General features: G+C 31.4%; 1 protein-coding gene and 1 long non-coding RNA gene across 14 annotated transcripts in view; one reads left to right on the top strand and one right to left on the bottom strand.

The window, feature by feature from the left end:
* The first annotated feature begins 235 nt into the window (after positions 1–235).
* On the top strand, positions 236–19681 carry LOC126759731 (uncharacterized). 3 transcript variants are annotated; one of them, XR_007667068.1, is made up of 3 exons: positions 236–326; positions 2001–2265; positions 18196–19374. It is a non-coding gene; the product is annotated as an uncharacterized LOC126759731 (long non-coding RNA). The 3 variants fall into 3 exon arrangements; XR_007667067.1 differs by lacking the exon at positions 236–326 and having other exon boundaries at positions 1959–2265; positions 18196–18465; positions 18628–19374; XR_007667066.1 differs by lacking the exons at positions 236–326; positions 18196–19374 and adding an exon at positions 19424–19681 and having other exon boundaries at positions 1959–2265.
* LOC126759726 (uncharacterized) overlaps positions 9739–19729 on the bottom strand; it is a 49254-nt gene continuing 39263 nt past the window's right edge. For 6 of the 11 annotated variants that reach the window (XR_007667056.1, XR_007667052.1, XR_007667053.1 and 3 more), the window contains 2 exons: positions 12756–13042; positions 9739–10000 (listed from right to left, as the gene is read on the bottom strand). Coding sequence is in view for 1 of the 11 variants with exons in the window: in XM_050474768.1 (XP_050330725.1) it covers positions 9982–10000 (19 nt within the window). In the remaining 10 variants the exon portion in view is untranslated. Of the gene's footprint in view, positions 12666–12755; positions 13043–17659; positions 18047–19729 lie in introns of all 11 variants that reach the window. The other 5 variants (XR_007667061.1, XR_007667058.1, XR_007667055.1 and 2 more) reach the window with 4 other exon arrangements.

Raw genomic sequence — 19729 nt, 5'->3', positions numbered from 1 at the left:
AATCTTAGTGAAGTTAACCAACACCTAACTGACAGATGGCTGTTAACTAGACGATGAGTATACTTTAGAAGCCTTACTAATAGTTAATACAAGTATTGCTATAAGAGCAGTAAAAATAACTTTAATAAACTTAAAAGCGAAAAAAATAATGAAATATTTGAAAAAAATGTGAAATATGTAAATAAAAAGACTATAAAATAATAAATTTTGCTGACCGAATCATAAGGAACATCAGCACCAAAAAACTCTTTTACTAAAAAATATATTGAAGAAGATTAAAGGAAAGTGGATTTTACCAGTATGCACATACATACATCATCCAAATTGTATGCAAATTCTCTTCTCAAAATTATACACATTGATTTTAGAAAGAAAAACCATCCACAATAAATCCAATCTAAATATATTAAAAAATTATAATCTGGTCACCCCAGCCACGCGGCGTCGCTTTCAAGTCGAATTCCAAATTGACGATTTCTACCAGGCGCGCAAAATTGCCCAGTAAGCAACTGCCGCGAAAAAACTACTTTCCTTATTGCATACCCTCAAGGCGCAAGTGAAACCTACTTTACCGGCAGCTGCAGGATAACCGGAAGCATTGGCTGGTGACACGTTCAAAGGCATAACTTCTTTAAAATAGAACCGGTTAGGCGCATTTTACTAGCAAATGAAAGTGCAAACGTGCAGCAGTACAATAAGCTACTAGCAAATATTAACAAACAACAATTGGAGCAAATATTATGGTAAAAAGTTTGATATAACAGCTTTCTGGTGAATACTAGGAATTTTATGTTTTCAATGCAAGATGAAAGGACGTTTGTCTTTCTAATCTCTTGAGTTACTCTTTAGAAGCGTTATCTGTTGATAATCAGCACTTAAAATTCCCTAAGTTAAACAGCATTGAACGTGTCTTTACCACTTTTTTATCGTTAAGCCACGACGCTTGTATGTGAGTTGAAAGCAAGTGCATCACACAAGTACTATGCTAAGAGAGTAACCTTTCGGGTGACACCACAAGCTTCACAATCGGTTGAGTTTTTCAAGAGTTATACCAAATATATGAAGAGCACTGCTATATCCACCGATTACAGGAGTTGCGTGTGCGCCTCGGGGCTATGCAACGGAAAACTATTTATTGTCACAGTCTGTTAGGGTGACCAGAAGTATTTTTTTTTTTAATTCAGGTAAATCTTAACCATTTTGCTCTTTTTGGTTTCAAATGAGTAGTTTTTGTGGGGAAATAAGAATATATTTTGATCACTGACCCATAAATGACTTACAATTTATTTCAGTTTGAGACGGATGTAGCTGTTTTGAAGTGTACTAAGATAGTACAAAACGATTGCTTTTAAGCAAACAAGTTTTCGATTTTCTTTAGTTCGCTATGCAAATATCGGATGTTACACATTCACATATTTACTATTTTTACAGGTATAATATATAACACAATGTGTAAAAATTAACATTGTTATGTAGTTAATTTGACTACTTAGTAATGGTGCTATCCTTCAATACCTATGTCAACTATTTTTATCATCAACTGTTTCAAGCTGAATCGCTCGGTGTTATTGTCACACCAGCAGAAATGGCAAAAACTGCGTATATACAAATGAACTGTTGACAGTACATAAAGGAGTGCGCTCACTCGTTCTCCTTGCTTATCAGCTTCTGGATCGCCACGGCTCTCCTTGTTTATTAGAAATACTCTACTCTACTCGATCTCAGCAAGTTTCACTAACCTTCACTGGTAGCTAGCTCTCAGTGTATGTTTCTCTACCTTTCCTGCTTTTTCTAAAGCTTTGATTCTCCTTCCAGCTTTCCAATGTGGCTCTCACAGCTCACTCTCTCACACCTTGAAATTGTTATTTCGTAGAAAACATGAGTATGTAAATATGCATATTTATTACTATTTCACTTCTATTCATGTTATTCTTGTATAAGCACGAGTTGATGTTTAGACGACTCAATATTCTCTTTTGTTCATATGATTTGATAAACAGCGAAGACTGCCGACATTCATGCCAAATGAACGTAAACAACATGTGGAGCCGAACGAAATAGCAGTGCATTCGATGAAGTATGCAAAATTGTTGATGAGTGAAAAATAAGTGAAGAGTTATTGTGTTTAAAATAAATTAGTTTTCAATAAGTAAAAGTATAAATATAGAGAAAAGTGATTGATAAAAAGTAAGTGAGTAAAAATAAAAATATTGCAGAAGGTGAGGAAAGATCACTTATAATTCCTATGCATATTAGTAATCAAATGTAAGTAAAATAAATATCAAACGATTTTCACTTTTGGGTAGAGAATTTATGTAAGGTGTATATAAAATATGATTGTGTTCAAAATTTTGATTGTTGACTTGAATTAAAATTAAGAAAAACTGGAATTTCAAATGGCGATTTGTTTCATCGATGAAAAAATCTAAAAAATTTCTTTGCAATGATTAATCTATACCGATGATGGAAGTACTTAACTAAGCAATTTCCTAAAGAACTAACTGACTTTTAGAGCATTCATATTTTCTCTCAAGTCATCGACTTTAATTTCACAGTCTGTACACAGTATTGATAATTCTTAATTGAACTCTTAGTATTATTATTTATTTTAAACAAATAATATATAAACACACCAGAAAGGCAACTTCTTAAATAATTTTTATTGAGCTTTCTGTATGCCGAACAAGCTGCGGAGCTAACCCTGTCTGAAAACATCAAATATGCTGTTATTTTTATTTTGGGGTCATTGTTACTTTTATATTATAATTTATAATTTTTTTTTTGAAAAAGTTTTTTTCCGTACAAGCTGTAACTTGAGTAAAAATTGAGATATTTTTGTGGAGCTTGGTAGGCGCATTCCTTGTCAAGAACAAAAGTATGAGTTCATAGATGGGGTAATCTGACAACTGCCACGCACACAAAACGTCATTAATAGAAAAAATGTAAAGTGCCATAACTAAGCACCAAATTAAGATGTAGAACTGAAATTTGGCACAGAGGATCACAGTAGCAAATGTCGTCTATGGGTTAAAGATTATGAAAAAATGGCCCGCCGCTAATTGGTTTAATGCACATATCTCCTAAGCCAGCTAAGCTACAATAAAATAATTTACTTAATGTTCCTAGGTACCAGATATGCGGACCCCAATACCTTTAGTTGACTTATCATGAACAAATGTTTGACTAAAAGGAGAGACATGTTTCGAATATTTAGTAAGAGATTAGTAAATATTTGTATTAGTGCTGACAAAGTACAAGAACCACAATGAGGGAACTAGGGTAAAGCTGGACTTGGCTATTCTACTTTTTTAAAGCAATTGTAAAATAAAAACTGTGAGATCTGAGAAGACATATATAGACTTAAACTGAAAAGCAGGAGATACGGAAAATTTAATAAACTTAATTATATTGACATTAAGTAACAATTTTAGTGATACATTTATCATATTGGAATATCATTTGAAATTATTAGAGAGCTCACTTTGGCATCTCATGTTTAGACTTTTACATGCACTTTCGTATTTTCATTCAATCTTTAAAATCCTGCTCTGCAGACTTTTTAGTGTATAGTAAAATACGTCTACGTATACCTATCCATGGAATTTAAAAGCGACCATGTATTTTCCTGACACTGACATGGTGTGAATGGATAATAAACATATCTGTCGGACACTCACATTGTGGAAAGGACAAAAGAAAGATAAAAGAGAGAAACAGAAAATAATCTAAAAATAAAATGACATAGAATGGTTGTGAGTACATGCTTGATTGATGATTGGTTGATATGTGGCCACTCTCGATCAGATTGAATTCCTTCGATGAATTAACCGGCACTTGGGCATTTCAATGAAGTCTACATGTATGCGGACTACTAATATTACTTGGTATTTGTGCAACTTCGATGCAGCGTAATGTAGTTCTGCAGTAACGGAATTGCTTGTGTGGAGACTATTTATATTGCTTACTATTTATGCAAGATTTGGTAACGGCACTTAGGCAAAATTGGTTGTAAAATAATAAAAATCTTATACCTAGTTCACAATCCCAACCTCACTGTTTTTCTTTTGTTCAAATATTGGCAAAATATCGATAAATGACAAAGACTTGTCACTGAAATTCAGTCCTTCTTGTCCCTCTTTTTTTATTATATAAAAAAATTCATCTGAGGATACATTTAGCTTTCAAAATAGTTCTAGCTACAGCTGATAAGCCTTTCAGCTATTCTATTAATGTTCATGGTTGTTCATTTCAGACTGAAAATTTATATGTAAACAAGTTGAAAAAGTTCACCACATGATTTTAAATTTAAATAATTTTTTTAAATTAGTTTCTTTTATATTACCCTTTTTTCTATTATAAAAGAAGTATGTATAAATAACATGTTTGCCTTAAAAGCAAAATCTCAGCAAAACTTTTTACCAACTTTATAACAGATATTTCAACGGCCTTCACGGCTTATCCCTCAGTTCTTTCGCAGCAAATGTGTAATATGTTTTCAATGATATCCATTTTATCACAAATCAAATGCATATTTATCAAATATAGTATATGTTTAATATGTACATATATTTGTTTTTTTCGAAATGTGGAATTTAGTTGTTCTTGTTTAACTCCCACTATGTTGTACCTATGAGATTAATACATTTTTTTATATTAAATTAAAACCCTTTCTTGCACTACACATAAATTTTTGAAAAATTTCCTGTATTTTGCTTAAGGTTTTTATTTAAAAAAGTATTAATTTTATTTGCTGTGATTTCAAAATATAAACTTTATGTGATATAAATTTTTACCGTCGGGTAGTTCTTTTACATACATTTAGTAAGTAGAAGAAACAATGCCATAGAGAAACAATTAAATCGACGACTGTAAGTGCTAAATTGAACCTGGTTGTCACGCGGTCATTGAATGAGTTGCATATATAAAAATTTATTTGGTTCCGATCCTCTGGTTGATTTTTGCCCTTAGTTTGGAATTTTCGGTTAAACCCGAACATAGCCCTTCTTTACTTATTTTCCTTATCGTCGGTCGTTGATTGTTGTGTGATGTTTCATATGTATTTGTTGTTCACTGCTTGCTAAGCGGATATAATCCACATTTCATGACCTAACCGAGTCATGTGTAAAGAAGAAATTGACATTTTTGTGGCATATTGTGAATAACATGATTCAGCATGTTTTGAATCACAATAATATTTTGATTTCTTTTGGATAATTGGTGGGAATGTTCGAAATGACCAAATATGCTTTTCGCTGAACGTAGGAAAAAACTTAAGGCATCCATTTTATAATACTTTAGCTTTTCACTTAAGGGTATGTACCAGCGTAACGCATGAAAAATTAAGCGATTTTCGTAAATTTTTTCAGAGAAAGTACGCAATTGAATATTTGGAACTTCTTTGTAAGTCATAAGTTATATTTTGAGCTATATTTTATATATTTTTTACAAAAATGTTGAAAAGTAATGGAGTTATGGGCTGTCTTCGGAAGTGCCAAAAAAAGTGCCCAAACTGCTGACATTATTCCGGCCGAATGAGTAACTGAAAAAAAGCTCAAAAAGTTTATTAAACCTAAAGATATTTTCTACACAATGATCTACGATCTTTGAAAAATATCAAAAATTAATAAAATGGCGTAATGTTGAAAAAAAAAAATTGTTTTTTTAGGTAAAAAATTGTCATTTTTTTAATGCCAAATTGCCAATTTTCAAGCAATCAAAAGATCGTAGGTCATTGTATAGTAAATGTATTCAACAAAACTAAGTTTTAGTTTGAAGTCGATCTGTCAATTTCTCGTTGGGTTGTGATTTCAGCAATTTTGAAAAATGTCGTTTCGAGAAAAACGCGTTTAAAGTTTCACTTATATATATTTGCACCTGCGAGCGGTCGCTCTTTAGAACGCTGCTATCCAAAAACTATTCAAAATACGACTTTGTCGATTTCACAGGATACTTTTGGAAATATAAACTATCGAAAAAGCAAATAAAATTTTTTTTTTGAAAGTGTCACTGTTATAGCCCCTTAAAATGTTGGCAGAGGTAAAAGTAACATGGTTGAGTTATTTTTTAAGTTTTATTGAAGCTCCACGAACTGATTTTAATTAACAAGTGTTTGTAAAAATGTATATTCGACAAAGCTGTCGAACAATTTTTCTTGATTTAAAGTTAATTTAAAACTGTCCATTCAGAAAATACATACCATACCTGTATAAAATATTCTGTACTTAAAGGTTTGGTTCTGTTTTTTTAGTACTTGCTCTCACTTTTATATTTTGAATTATAGTTATATCAAATATATTTGTGGTACTAATATGTTTATTAATTTTTATTTAATAAAAGCGCACAATATTTATTTAAACTTACTTACTTAACCCATAGCAACTTAAGATTATAAAATTAGCGATACTTTGATTAAATTCTCGATTAAAATATATAATATTTCTAGTATAAGAACATTCAGGATGGATTATATCGTAGCAAGTTTTAAGCCCAAAAGGTACATTATCACTCTGTTGAATTGTAATATTTATGAATCCGCAATAGTTTAGTATAATGCGCTTAACTGCGATGTTGATCCAATTAAGGCATAAGTTAAAAAATTATAAATATTAAAAGGTGTTATATTGTTATATCAGAAAATAAAAGTTTCTCTACAAATTACGAGTTTCAAGCCTCTACTAGTTCCCTTTGGCGTCGCTGACAGTAAAAGTGTGTTCAAAAGATCCTTACGTCCTTATAACTGCAGCTTTAAATATAACCGTGTTCTAAAGCAAATAAATAGAGCTTTCGACGTTGCTCAAGTCGATTTTAGCTTACTTAAATGAATTTGTAAATTACCTAAACACATGCAAAAACTTAATTCGATTTAATTTTTTCTACTTAAGCATAACAGCTTAAAGGAAAAATTTACTAAAATGCAAGAAGGAAAGCAGTCAGTAAACGTTTATGGATCTCAGTTAAAAATAAAACGAACCGAAAACATAGCGTTGAGAATTTTAATTGCGTTAACTTATTTTGTAAGTAATACAAAAACATGTTTTTAAAACATGTGCAAACGTTTATGATTTTAAGATATTACAAAATATGAATGTAGCATTATTACTTGTATATTTGTATGCTCATAAGAAAGCACCAACTTCAAGATCTCAAAAACTCATCTTTTAGTGCAGTTTTGAGCTATGGAATAGCGAAATTCTGCCCAACATAATTACGCCAAGAAGTGCTTTGACTGAAATAACTCAGCTTCTTAGCTAAGCTGCAATTTAACTTGAGAGGGCAAATAGCTCTAAAGGGATGTGTGTGCACAATCATTCCATTTAAGGCTTTTAAAAAAAGCTCAGCTTTCAGTAAAGGTAAAATAAGTCTTAATTTTGGATGCATGCAAAATATTTTCTCAAACATTCGCTTTACTGTATACTTATACTCGTAGTATATTTATTATATTATATAAGCAATATCTAACAGTAATCTGAATCGTTTTCTTCGGAGATATCATTACTTTATTATTTATTTAATTATTAAACTGTTATGTGTAACCAAAATTTTATTTATACAGGCTTAAAAAGTAGTAAAATAATAATTAACTTTTGCCGCCAGAAAAGTTGAAAACAATAGTAGCGCAATCAACCAAAAATAGTTGAAGCACTTCGCTGAAGGAAACTAAAAATATTTAAAATCTAGCAAACTCCTTCTAGCCTGGTATCCCTGCTGCACACTAAATATAAACTGTGTCAGAGCCTTTTATTTCACATTCACTAAATGTGACCAATGAATTGCAGAGGTGGCCTGTGATTCAAACATGCTGACGCAATGGCGAATACAACATGCTCGAGTGAATCATGCTCGAAATGAAGCAGATTGTCCAGCGGAAGTGTGAAATTTCCATTCGCAACTGTATCAGATATTGGAAGCAAACTCATCTCTTGTGTTGACCAAGCTGCTGCAATCAAGATCACAGCCATTATTTGCCGGCCGTTAATATGGCAGAGAAAGTTTGCTTATATACAAGGCGCGTTCCAAAGTAAACAGGACTTTCTGAATCTAGCGCCCCCGCCATCTACATGTCGACTAGTGCGTTAGAATCTGCTATCTTTATCGATTGTCCAGAGAGAATTTAATGACATTTCATTGATTGGAAGTGAAGTTTTTTCGTTTTAAGTGTCAGTATGTTTGTGTTATCGGTGCGAAAATGAGCTTCGAACAAAGAGCCAACATTAAATTTTGTTTTAAAATTGGTAAAACTTTTACCGAAACGTTTCAATTGATGAAACAAGTTTATTTCGATAATTGCCTATCCCGTAGCAGAGTGCACGAGTGGTTTCAACGTTTTCAATGTGGTCGTGAGGACATAAATGACGATCAACATGTGTGCCAATCAAAATCCTTGATCACCGGAAATTCCATCGAAACTGTGCATGAATTCATCAAAAATCAGCCGAAATCATCATTGAAATTCATGGAAATGGAATTGAACATTTCCAAAATATCGATTTATCGCATTTTGACCGAACATTTGGGCTTACGAAAGGTGTGTGCACGGTTTTGTTACGCACAAATTGACTGACGACCAAAAATTGCTCAGAATCCAATATACGAAGGACATCATTAAAGAGGTTTATTTTACCAAAATCACATTTTAACCATTTACCATTCCTCGTATTCACCTGATGTGGCAACGTCCGACTTCTTCCTTTTCGAGAAAATGCATTTGCCCATGAAAGGACAGCGTTATGCAGACGTAGAGGCCATTCAAAAGGCTTGCATCGGCATACTGACGGCCATACCGGCCAACGAGCTAAAACACTCGTTCGACATGCTTTTGGACCGTGCAAAACGCTGTATTAAAGCAGAAGGAGACTATTTTGAATAAACTAAATTGATTTTGCCTAAAAACCACAAGTTCTGTTTTTTTTTTGCAGTCCTGTTTACTACAAGGTGCGTTCCAGTATGTACATATTGTGGATGCAAGTGCCGTAAAAGCCATCAGATTAATATGTATATAAGCATATAAATATACGTAAAGGGCTAGTAGCTTCATTCTTTCTAAAGAAAGTTTCGTAATTAAATATCTCCCCCCTGAATATGTATTGGCAGAAGGTCCACTCATCAATATATGCATTATATTTATTTATTCAAAAGTTAGCTACTTAAACCTAAAATGTAACATCAATAAACACAACCAAACTTTTTAATTTCATTGTCGTCATACGAATTTGAATTAAAAATTTACATTTAAATTTGATTTAGTTTGTGCTCTATTATTCAGTGGAGTTTCATACAAATAATTCATTGACTACAAAGCCTTAGGAGATTTGACCGATTCTCCATAATCTTTTTTAAACTACTGGAGTTACTGTAAAGAGACATTTTGGTATTAATTATATTTTCAAGAAATACTAAATTGTATTTTAAGTAAAGAGGTACCTTAATATTGTAATAATAATAAAATGTGGGTGAAATTATTGTGTTGAATATTTTTTTATATTGTCATTTATGCAATAAAATTTATTGAAAAGAAGTTTTTCACTCTTTGAAAATCAAAAATAAAACACAGTCTTTCTGCAATGACCAACACGATAGTTGAAATGTCTCTAGTAACCATACAAAAATGAAATCTTATTTTTGAGGAAAACATTTATTTTGACTTAAATGAAAATTCAGAATTTTTGAGACCAAAGAGAGATTACTTACGTATTTGTGTAAACTTTTGACCTTACAACAAATATTTATAAACACAAAAGATTGAGTTTTTCAATTTTATTTTAATAAGTTTAACTTTTAGGTCATTTCACGCTTATCAAGTTTGTACTAGTATCATATAAATATCACAATCAATTTCACTTTAACCTATATGCAAGGTCTTCTGATTCCTGTTTTATTTGTTACATATGTACTTATACAAAGAGAATATGTATCATATAATCCACAAATGTTACGATATGATGCAGTATGATTTGTTAGCCCAGATTTAAACAGCTAATGTACTTATTCCTTCAAGTGTATTCTGTAAATAAGACAAAAACTTCAATGCTTGACTAGAAAAATAAAAAATGCTTTATAATATAATTTTTATATTTATTTTAGCAGGATATATGTACATTCATTTGTCATTTGATATATTTATTTTTACTCATTTAATATGTATAAACAACCAAACAGCTTCCGCCAATTGTTCCATATTTACAGCTGACATTTAGAAAAAAGTTGTGAAAATAGTTTTACAGAAACAGGAGATCCAGGTTTGTGAACTTTTACGAATCTTCGTTTCTGTACTTTCTGTCTACTATTTTTACAAATATAAAATAATTTGAAATGTATTTTTAATTTGTCAATTTAAATGCTGATTTCGGAAATTTTCAGAATATTAGTCTCTCCAAGTGAAAAGAGAAATTTGTTAAATAGCCCTATTTATGTTCGTGTCACTAACAACAAAGTAATTAATTCTATTGACGCACATGCGAAACACATCCTTACGCAGATGTCTATTTATAAATAAGATTTAATACCTTTCTAATTACATTTTCCGGTGTGCATTTCTACCCTTTTGTAAATATGTATATTTGTGGACATACAGATTGAATATCAATGTATGTACATGTGCTTTATAGTTGTTCAAATATTGATTTGCTTTAATGTTCAATTCATATCAGGCGGAATGTTTGCCTCCATGGGATTTTAGAAAATTATTTTAGCTGCGAATCATAAAACAAGTTTTGAGTATTTGCTTAGGACCACAATTCGTTAACCAAAATATTAAAATATCAAATTTAGTTCAATTAATTTGACAGTGAAATTGAATTATGTTAAAATAAATAGTGGTTTAATAAGCGAGTAACTCCATCTTTGCATATAAAATTATCAGTTCAAAAGTGTATATGGTGAATATAATCCATTAGAGCAATTCATACAAAAAACCTCACCAACTAATTAATAGTTTTCGAATTTTAAGCTCGAGTGTACTATGTACTTTATTTTTAACATTCTCTTAATTGGACATTCGTACACATATCCGTATATGATCTTTTATTTTTCCGCGGTGTTAGTTAGTGAGTATAATTTTACATAAATGAAATAATATTCCCTTTTCTCCACAAACATCCGGAATATATTAATTAAATCTTTGATTAGTATTAACATTAAATTTATCATTCTTTCAAGAAAGGCCTTTTTCAATTGTCTGATTAAAAATCAAATCCGTCTGCATAATCCACGTGAAAATTCGAAGTATTTGTAATGAAGGTGCGTCCTAAGGGACTTGCGATTTTCAATGAATATTGCTCGCTCTGGCGTATGAGCAACATTTTGCGTACCGCTTTCATTGCTCATTTGTATAATTTAAAGCTGAATGCATTCATGGGAATATTGGACGGTGATGACTTACTGATTTAGAAAAAGTTTAGTAATCAGTAGTAGTTGCATGTGTCAGACAATCAAGTCACCTGTTCAGTTCCAACAAAGCCAATTAATAACTACAGCAATAAATCGTAAACCAACTAGGAAAGTCAATTCGGTCTGAATCACAATCATCATAATAACTAACCAGGCTACAGCGTTAGTTCCAAAATTGGATTGAAAACACAGTTTCTGTGACAAGCACATCATATTTTGACAGATATTGTTAATAAATCACACCAAATATTGTTGAACTCAAATTAGTATTTTGAGATATATAGTACGTAGGTGAATATATGATTATACACGACTGAATGAATGAAAGTTTCAGCCTACTGACTGCAGTGCAATATAGTTGGTGTGCAATTGTGCATTTTAATGGCAGGTGATTTCGAATTTGACACATCTGACTCCGAAGCAACAACATCTATGAAAATGCATACTACCTCACATTGATTAGACGTAAGTTAGTTTCACCTCAGGTGGTTAAGTTCAAAATTGGTTTTTGTTGCTTTGATCTGAGATTTGGTTTTGTGGAATTATAGTTTCTATATGAAACCGACATATGCAGTACGATATGAGGTGTAGTAGTTAGCGACTTGATATAATGTCAAAGTCTACTGTTAAGAAGCCATGTCATTTAAATATACGTGTATGTGTGTGGATTACGTCAAGGTGTTTATTAAACAGTGAATTGAATTTAGTAATCCTTTAGAATATTTTTTTCCACATTTTATATTAATTTTTTTTCCTTTTCGCTTTATTATATGATTGCTTCAGTTGTATAAATATAAAATGTCCGTAATAAATATTGTAAGCCTGAAAGCTGTAATGCTCTTGGATTCCGGCGGTCTCAAAATAAACCTCTTTAGGCATAGAATTTATTACGACCAAAGAGTAGTGATACGTGTGAATAAGATAAAGAAAATAAAAATGAAAATGAAATAGTGGGGAATTACACTACATTGGACAGACGTGAGTAAAAAGTATATGAATGCAGCAGTGGCTTGTTAAATTTTCAGTTCTAGTAACTTCTGCGCTCAAAATCAACTGAAATAAATTTCTTTAAAAAATAATGAATATAACGGTTCTCAATTCGCTATAGCATTGTCCAAATATAAAACACGAGGCTGCTTTGGCGGTGCTGGAACAACGATGAAGGTTCTGGAAACATTCCTTAAGTCCTAATAGCTGCTTGTCGGTGAAGAACTCCTCTGAATATGTAGTACAGATTGATTTTGATATGATAATATACACCGAACTCAGTTAATCCTTCGCTTAAAAAAATAATCCTAATTTCTCAATGGCTATAAACATAATAGTAATAAAAGCTGCTATATATTATTTTTACATTTATAAGTGTTTACCAAGTTTTATCAGTCGTATCAATATCACGAGTCAAATCAGTCATAGGGATCACACAAAACAGAAGTGCAGCCGTCTCACACATTTCACACTTCAGTTGGCTGGAAAGGATGAATGATTTCAACTATTCACGTTGTTGACCTTGGTTGACCTTGACATACGATGTTGTCACAATCCCCTAAATTGATTTGCATTATTCAGTGCTGTTATACACGATACTGGAGCAGTCTAAAAAATTCCGACACTTTCCTCCTTGTGAGAGGTCACCGTCTCCGTAATAATTTTTCATCTGTAAAACGAAGAAAATTGCAAGATTTATTTAATTTATTTAATAAGAATGATGTAGGAAAGGAATTACAATAAAAGTTTAATTTTTTTTCGCTTTGGAAAGTAAAATTACAAAAGATTGTTGTAAAGATGCAGCTATATAACCACAAAATCATCATCAAATGCAAAGAGAGCGATTACAGTCCAACATTTCTGTATATTATACAGTGACACAACATAAATACATTCAGTTCACCTGTTATTCATATACTAATGGGTACTCTGATCTCATCATAACTGCTCTCAATATTCGTTGTCTATATTTGTAAGCATGTCAGTACAAATGTCAAATTAGAAGCAACATGCGTTCATTATAATTATTATATTTAATGAACGCATCCTTCGCAACGAACGATACCCATTCATGAATGACGTCGTAATGGAAGTTTTTGGTATATTAATTACCTAAGAATGCACTAATGAAATAACGTGCAAATGTTGACTAATAGCTGAACAGTTTCTGAAGCGTAACACGAACTGCATTTAAAAGGAAACCCAAGTATTTATGTTTGTATACGTATGACATGGTAGTGCGGTATTTGTAACTAAATGTATTACGCATCTCTACAGAATATATTTATACATTCGTCAGTGAATCAAATACCACTTCTTAAATGAACATCGCCTTGGCGTGGAATAAAATTCTGCAAGCACTAAAATAATTTACTTTTCAAATTAATTTAGCATTCAGATTGGTTGTTTCGATTTCAAATAAATGGTCATCTTAGTGTTCACGCACTTTGCTAATAAACGTGCTTCCAAGTATTTTCACACGGTCAGTAGTCATGTAATGGCCAAGAAATTTGGTGAAAGTAGTTGATTAACAGCAATAACTCGCAATAGTCAACTTAAGATAAATACCAAAGATCCATTCATTAAACCATTGAAGTTGAGTGGCACTTGCTAGCAACAAATTAATGGCGCTGCTACAAACAAATGTAAGTGTATATATATTAACGGTGATAAAAAAATGTAAGAATACGAGTATATGAGCAAGGTAGCTTGTATTTGCATTTTTTGAAAACCAATCTGCAGTGTTAACAATATAAAATAGCTTGTTTAGTGTCATTTGTTGCACTGGAGACCATAAAGCTTGTAAACTTAAAAAGTTCAAGGCGGAAAGGGAGGGTTTGACTTTACTAATTGCAGTTCAGTGACCATTTGGCACGTGATAGGGACCGTCAGAAAATGTACTTGCAATTCTAAAACCAATGCAGCCATTCTAAAAAATATATTAATTTTTGTTTGACATTGCGACACTGTGTTTATATGTGAATACAGCTGAACTCCACCGACTGTAAACAATAAAAAATTTGCGCTTCCTTTGCTACCCTGCTTACAACAAATATTTACTGGTCAGGTGCATTGTTTATTTAGGGTAGTTTCTTTCAAATCCTAAAAAGTTGCAAACATTCAAACGTAGTGCATATAAGCTTTTGACACTTACACAATTTCGATTTAGTTCCTTTTGGCACGTGAAAGAGTTTACGACCATAATCCTTTTCTTGCTTGAATTATTTTATGTACAACTTTTGTTAGAGTTAGAGTTAGAGTCTAAATTCACTTTACCTTAAATAAATATTTCAGCTTGTTGTTTAATGGCTGAATATTTTATGAAAGCTCTTTTAAGTCCAACAGCAATAGCAAAGTCTACAATTGGCAAATATTTTTTTTTGTTGTCTAAGATGGGTGGCAATTTATTGAGTAATTTAATTGACAGTTTCTTGAAAGGTTTAAGTTCTTTTGGATAGACCCAGCATTAAACTCGAATGTTATCACATGCATTAGGTATTATGAAATCTCCAAAGAAGAGAAGTTACAGTTTCATGTTGCTGTGCAACTGCTTTTCTTCATATAGTAATGTTGTCATTTTGTCGGATGCTCATAATTTCATTCTTTTTTCTACCAAAGTATGTTCCTACACTTCTGCGCTCGCTGAACCATAATTTTTTTAGACAAATTATAGTGTGTAAATAAATGAGTGGCATTGGTACAAAGACTTTTGAATATACACATCCACTTTCATTTACATCTTTTAGTTAAATCATAGCAGCTGCTATAAAAAGTAGAGTAAGCTTTTTATATATAAAAAATTAAACCGAATAAATTTAAGGCTATAGTTGGATGCATTTTTACTTTATTTTATGTATTTGTGAAGCAAAGAAAACCCCCAGAATGCATGCCTGATTTCTCATTAGTATGAATTTTATAATTCTTGATTGAACTATAATCAAAACTTAAAATTTCTCTTTCTTACTGTAAATCCTTCCTGGAAGAACACAAAAATTTCGCATAAGTTTTCAACTGGCAAATTAAGTTAAACAAGAAAAAACGCTTATTTTCAGCTGCATGGAAGTTGACATATAATACCCTTCACAGATTCAAATTTTCTTTACCAGAATTAAATTTTATCGGTGAGTTAGTATGATAGCTTTATGTTATTATTTTTTATCTGAAAAATATATTCCGAAAATATTCAGGCGAACAGACAAACTCTCTGATAATTTATGTATTTTTTTAGAATACATACATACATTTTCTTCTCGTTGTTACAGGTTTCGTTGCAAACTTAATATCCTTGTTCAGAGTAGAAAAAGTTTTGTCTGTTTGATAAAAAAGAGCAAAGTAAACCAAACCTACTAACAAATGTGTAAAATAGTATCACCGCAAAAGTTTGTAAGCATATACCCATGTACGCACATTTACAGTTCAAATTGAACAAGAAAAGTCCATCGCAATTGAAAGGGAATTTACAAACAACTTAAGCACAACGCATCCTCTATGAATATCTGCTAGTCGAAAATTTATTTCTATTCTGTGGCCAAGAAGAGAAGAAATAGAGCGCACAGAGGCATAAACATATTTTTCTTATTTACCAAGAAGGATGCCTTTTACATTTATTTTGATAATTTGTTGAATCAGTTTCATATTTCAACTGTGATTTTAAGAGACCGATTTAATGTCACTTCTTGATGTAGGTAAATAAATAAATTGATGTATTATTTATTTGCAACTTGAGACATCACAATCAGATATGAGAGTTAAATGCCACTTTAGAAAAAATATGTCCTGAATTAAGCGGCATGTTCAAGTTTGGTCTGATATTGGCGGTTCTTGTAAGTTGGAAAAATGAAATTTATATTTTTTTTTTAAAATTATTTTGAAAATAGTTGGAGTAATTGCGATATTGTCTAGGTCAATCACCTCTTTCTTTACGTTTATTGAGGTCAAAGACCCCTTTGTTAACATTTAGCCAAGACAGCAACCTCTGCTTACATTTGGGGTCAGATGTCCAGCTACAAAATAATTTTTAGACTTTACAGGTGTATATGAATGGTCAAATTAGACAAATCTTTCAGCAATATCCGGAGTTGTTATTTAACGACCTTAATCGACCGACAACTTTATTTTATCCACATCGGCTTCAAAAGTCCTATCATTATGTGCACACTCAAGATCGAAATTGCCGGAACGAAATTCTGTAAACCAATTTTGGCATTGGCGATCGGTCAACTCATCTTCTTCTTACAAATCGCATAAGTTTCCCCTTTCTTGAACTGCTTTTTTACTCTTTTGATAGTAAAACACCAAAATGTGCCGAGAATGCTGTTTTTAATCTTAAGAATGTGTTTTACAAACATTAAGTTATTAGATATTCAAATGTTCAAATGGTTAAATGTAAAATTGGCTGTGAAAATTCGATACGTTCAGCTGTTGTCATCAACCGAAATTTTCTACAGAACGGCCCAATATTTTAAAATATATTTTATCTGATTTTATGGTTATTATTTTACAAATTCTATAAAATTAAAGTTAGTCAACAAGACTTAAAAAAATAGAAAACCTTTTCAGATGTTATAGGTATAAAAATCCGGTAAATTTACATATAATGAATTAAAATTTTCTTCTTACATTTTAAATAAAATTATTTTCTCTATTTTAAAGGCAATAATATTAGATTTGTCGTGTTTACTTAATTCAAGTATTTATATTTTAGTTCGCTTAGGTTGTAACTAATATTTTTTAGTTGAAAGTGTGATAGTAAATCTACGGTCTTTGCAAAGCTGAGAATTGACATCTGCCTCTCCCAATGAAGTAACAGCTAATAAAAGAAGTCTTGAGATATTACTAGTGAACGTTTTCGCAACATTACAAGATATGTTAAAGTAGTGAAGTTTCGTATCCTGATTTTCGTTTTATTGAACTTTCTATAGTAGAGCTAGAATACTCCAATTAAAATATCATATTGTTTAAGATTTTTGATCGAACATCATTCGAGGACAGTTAACATAAAAGTGAAATCCATTTTAATAAGTTATGGATATAGTTTTGAGAATAAAGAATTTAGTACCTTACATAAAAATCCAAAATGTAATTAAGATCATAGTCTTCTACGTTAGTGTCATTAAACTCATTATATTTATCACATTATAACTAAAATAATAAAAAAATTTTAAATTCGGAATCATTTCAGCTTAACTACAGCAAAACCGAACAAAACCCAAGCAAGGGGGTATTTGATTCGAAGAACATATGTACGATTTATTTTTTCCCATTTCGAGGGTGTTTTAGAACCCACCTTTCGTGTCTTTCCTTTGCCTTCGTTAACATGTTACTGTTTGCTTTTCATTATCCATGCGTAATAGGTGCGACCTTTACTAGCTGACCTGCCTCTCTGGCTGCTTGTATCTATAGCAAAAACAACAAGAATTTTGTGTGCACACATTGTCCGGTAAACGTGATTAATTTGGAGCTTTTCCAGGAATTGTGTTGGAATTTCATTATTTCGCTCTTGGCCTATAAAGTAATTTTTTTGGTGACACCCATGGGAGTGTCGGCGACGTACTTGGAGCAAATATATTGTACACAAATTGCGGCGTGTGTGGTTGCCTATTAAGTCAGAGCTTATGTGCGCTTTAATATTCGTGTCAGTCAACTGTCAAATTAGTTGTTCTACAACCTTTTGCTACAATTTGGACCTAAATAATAAAAAAATTTAAATTTATTGCTTTAAAATTTTCTAAAGACTATCTTAGGCAACTTTCATTTCTTATGACCTTAAATTTCACGGATCTTATAAATTGCTAAAAATTAACAGTTTAACCCATTTTCCAGGTTGCTAGTACAATTAACTAGTTGGTGTTCACGTCAATTATCCTCACCAGTTTTGATTTCCAAGTACATATGTAAAACATAAATAAAGTCAATCGAAGATATGTGTTGCTTGTGATAAATTATCATTCATACATGTTTGTGCATAATTAAAGCATACAACTCAATTACTCTGCTGTGCTGCTTATCTTGATTCGGCTGATGACCTATAAATAAGATGAATCGGACGCTTGATATAGTAGCTAGTGAGTCACGCAAAAGTAACAACAATAGGTAATAACAGTGCTCTAAAACTATTAACAATTAGCTCTTGTTTAACAGTATGTAAAAAAACTACTAACTATAACAATCCTTGGTATTAGCACATACGTCAATTTCATAACCATTTTAAAATACATATGAGTTTTGATGATATATTTACATTATCAATTCCAGGTATTTGCTACTCAATATTTTATTTGTATGTGTTCCATGAATGTCCAAATAATTTACCGGCTTGAATATTGTGAGGATTACGCACATTGCTTATTTGCATGAGGAATTCTGATCACTCACAGCTGAACGATTGTGAGCAATCGAGTACAAATTATTTATTTACAAAAAATTGCAATCGTTTTAGCAAAAACTAGCTTCAGTGAGGAATCTCCAATATATATATATTCGTTTATTCGTTTTCCTGCTGGCAGATAGTCTATGGATTATTAACAGATTTTCTGTAAATTGTGCCATCAGCACGAAAATATTTCGATTAATGTGTGAATGATGTAAAGAAGCTACCAGAAAGCTAAATTCGAAGAAATAAATACATACTTGTATATATACATAAATGCTTATATGTTTTGCTTTCAATTGGCATCTGTGCAAATGTCCTTAAGTAAGTTGAGAGTACTCATAGTACTCATAACATTTTTGCAACAGGATATCGAATGCCTGAAGTAGCCAGTTGAATAAGTATACTTATTTGCAATGAAGAATTTGTAGAAAAAAGATTTTACTTGTTTAGATTGTCAGTTAGATTGCGTAACAATTTACGTAGAAGTTCTTCCGTTTTAATTATTTATAAAAGTCTTTTTAAGTATATTTCAACCCGCTCCAACTATTCTAGGTTTACTTATGGGTATAGAATATAAAATATTTCAATATTTCTTTTGGGATAAATAAAATAAATGATAGATAATATAAAAAAGATAATATGTCTATTAATATATAATTTATTTATTTTTTCTTTTAGCTCCTGAAACTTTTGTAACCTTTACCCTGGGAATCTAACTAAATAAAAATAATTAAGCTATGTCCAGGCCAACAGGCGGAGAAACGGAACAGAAATTTAATAGTCAGAACTTTATTGTTGACGTATGACGAGAACTAATGATCATGTGGGATCCGAAACTAATTCAAAAACCATTCACATTCCAATTTCCATTATATGAATATATACTTGTATATATTATTAATAAAGACAAATAAAGTATAGAACATACATATATAAGTAATTAAAGTTAATTAATATAAAAGGAAAGTAAATAACCTGAGCTAA

Source organism: Bactrocera neohumeralis, chromosome 5 (assembly GCF_024586455.1).
Source record: "Bactrocera neohumeralis isolate Rockhampton chromosome 5, APGP_CSIRO_Bneo_wtdbg2-racon-allhic-juicebox.fasta_v2, whole genome shotgun sequence".
Classification (NCBI taxonomy): domain Eukaryota; kingdom Metazoa; phylum Arthropoda; class Insecta; order Diptera; family Tephritidae; genus Bactrocera; species Bactrocera neohumeralis.
The sequence above is the reverse complement of the archived record's forward strand: the minus strand, read 5'-3'. Positions and strand labels throughout refer to the sequence as shown.